The 2,944-nt window shown below is 30.4% G+C and overlaps 1 protein-coding gene across 1 annotated transcript; it reads right to left on the bottom strand.

Moving 5' to 3' along the window:
- Positions 1–1,014: 1,014 nt before the first annotated feature.
- LOC112701555 (uncharacterized) lies at positions 1,015–1,603 on the bottom strand. The gene is made up of 2 exons (XM_025752299.1): positions 1,344–1,603; positions 1,015–1,234 (listed from the first exon to the last, which is right to left on the bottom strand). The coding sequence occupies exons 1-2, from the start codon at positions 1,601–1,603 to the stop codon at positions 1,015–1,017; spliced, it is 480 nt and encodes a 159-aa protein (XP_025608084.1).
- Between the last annotated feature and the right edge of the window lie 1,341 nt (positions 1,604–2,944).

The following is a 2,944-nucleotide window of genomic DNA, read 5'->3' as shown; positions in this document are numbered from 1 at the left end:
TCTATTTAGTTTTTGTTTTTATTTAGTAACTTATATGAAGAGATGAATGAGGTATGTATCAATTTTGTTGGAATGCAGTTCTATGTTCAGTAATCAATATAAAGATTTTGCGTCTTGTTCTCTCAGAAAGATCACTCTTGTAAACTAAAGTAATGAATCAAGTGTTGAACTTACTCAATTTGCATTTCACCAAATTTTAATGGTAAAGAGATGTATCTTTGCCTCATATGAGATATTTTTAGTATACCAAACGTTATTTAAATATTAAACGGTTAATAATTTTAGTTAAAAAAATATAAATCACCTAACATCTCTCAATTTATCTTTCGGTAAATAAAAAATTAGCTACAAAACATTGCATACACCATACATTTAGTTCTTAAGGATCAAACCTAGGACATTATCTTTAAACAAGTCAAATAACTACCGCTTGTGTCAGCCATTATTTATTTGATCATATACTGAAAGCATGATTATAAAAGGAAGAAAGAAAAAAAATTGAAACATAAAAAGGAACTGATAACACCAAAGCACAAATAGCAAACAAAACTACTATTATTAACATAGTTTATTAAATCTTACAAACCATAATCCTGAGACTCATTATTCTTCAATACTTTGTATAACTTTTCTATTTTCTAATCCTGTCCGATTCCAACTCTCTTTCGGCAAAGCCATCAAGGAGAAGAAGACAACTTGACCCAAGAAATCCTACGGCATAGCCATCAGGCCCTTGGATAAGGGACACAATAAACAAAACCACAATTCAATCTTACAATATAATTTCTCTAACTACATGAACCATAAAGAAATGAATGATATGAATGAAAAAGTGTGATATAAAGAAAAGGATGATCAAGAAGCATCTCAACAGTCCACCTCTTGGTAGGATCCTTCATAAAACACTTTTTCAAAAAATCATAACAGAAAATACTGATTCTTTTTGACTTCTTGGATGATAGTTCAAGATACTCAACGAAAAACCTCAAATACTCCTCAGTACGCAAAAAGCTCTCACCCCCATGCAAACAATCCAGTTAGCATTTCAATCACTATGCAGCCAAGTGCCCATATATCTATCGGAGTATCAATATGACTGGAAAATGCCTCCGACGACAAGTACGACGACGTACCTCTAGGCTTGGACTTCCAAACCACGACATCTGCTTCCTCCTTTTTGGTCTTAGATAATCGGACTCCGCGATCTTCAATTGATAGTTTGCACTCTCTTTGTCTAATGAATGAAACAGAAGAATGTTCTCCGGCTTGAGATCACAATAGACGATATCTTTGCGATGAATATGTGAAAGCCCTTTAACAATCATGCGTGTATAGACGCTCACGTCGGTCTCCGGAAGAGGTTTCTTGTGGTCTCAGTTCCAAAGCATCCAATGATTTCTTCGCAACCACCACTTTCACCTTTGCACAATGATTTAAAAATTTGTTCTTCTTTCTTTAGTGAGAATGCCAACCTGGGAATAGAGCTCTTCACAGCAATGAAGCTCTGATATGGTGTTTGTGTATCAACAACAGTTGCAAGATAAACAGTGCCATAAAAATCTGCTCCCAAGACTTTCAGTTTCTTCCATTGTAAACTACTCATCTTTGATTACTTTTTCTTACTCCTCTATCAACATCAAATATTAGATATAATGATCAAATAACATTATTTATCAATATACAAAGTTTTGAATACTTGCAGGCTAGTTCTTTTGACTCTTTTTGTGAATTATGAACTCAATTTTGTGTTAGTTCGTTACCTTGTGTTATTTATATTAATTAGTTGTATCACCGAAAATCATATAAAATCTATCTTTTGTGTTTTTAATATTGTTTATGATTTTATAAATATCTATAAAGCGAAATTTAAATAAAGCTTTGCTATATATTAGGATAATATATAGAAAAATAATTTTTAAAATGAAGGTACGTAGGTATTATTGTTATTTTTTTCAAAATTTAATGATTAAATTTAATATATATATATATATAAAACACGACATGAAATACGCAGACACCAAAATTTTAATCTTACTGCACCCTATTGATTTACAAATGTATTAACATGCTTCCAACTATTATTAATTTGAGGCACTTTATTTTCAAAATTTTTTATATTTTTACTATGCCAAATAATCTTAATAATAACAAAAAATAATCTGCCACTTACTTTTGTATAACCCTTTGACATCTTGTCGCATGCAATTCTCAAACTAAATTTTAATATCATTAGCACTCACTCATTATACACATCCTCCATTTAACGGTCTAAGGTCATCTATCGTAATTTACTAGAGAAGAAAAAATACAAAAAAAAAAAAAAGATTTACCGTTTTCTTTTGTGACTCACAATTCTACTAGTTTGAGTCTTTGGAACAACAACAAATAAATGCAATTTTTGTTCCGACATTTAATTAAATTTTATGTTGATAAAAGTAATTAATTTTTGTACTATGGGATAGTATCTAATTATATATTTAAATGAGTAGATTTCATCAGAAAGATAATATTTGGTTTGCATAATAAAAAATATAAAGACAGGAGGAATAATTTAAATTAAAAATAAATTTTAAAATTTTAAAATATCTCTATCTTATGTCAATTTTGAACCAACTGTAATTTTTAAACCCAAATAAAAAGTGAAATATATGTCTCTATCTAGAGATGGTAATACTATCCAAATTTGCGAGTGCACATTCTACCCCTACTCGTTTGGAGGGTAATTATCCGCCCTGCACTGGGGCGGACTTTTAGCCGAAGGGGTTTTTGGGAGGGACGGGGCGGGGTCGGGTTTAGGTAATACCCGCCCCACCCGCTCCGCTATATATATAATATATATAATTTTAATGTATAATATATGTAAAATAATTAGTAAATGATTAATAATATTGTATCATATTTAAATTTTTACTTTAATTTATATTATGTATGTGATGATGGTTAT

Source organism: Arachis hypogaea, chromosome 7 (genome assembly GCF_003086295.3).
Source record: "Arachis hypogaea cultivar Tifrunner chromosome 7, arahy.Tifrunner.gnm2.J5K5, whole genome shotgun sequence".
NCBI classification, from domain to species: Eukaryota; Viridiplantae; Streptophyta; class Magnoliopsida; order Fabales; family Fabaceae; genus Arachis; species Arachis hypogaea.
Note: the sequence above shows the minus strand (reverse complement) of the source record. Positions and strands in the feature narration are given on the sequence as shown.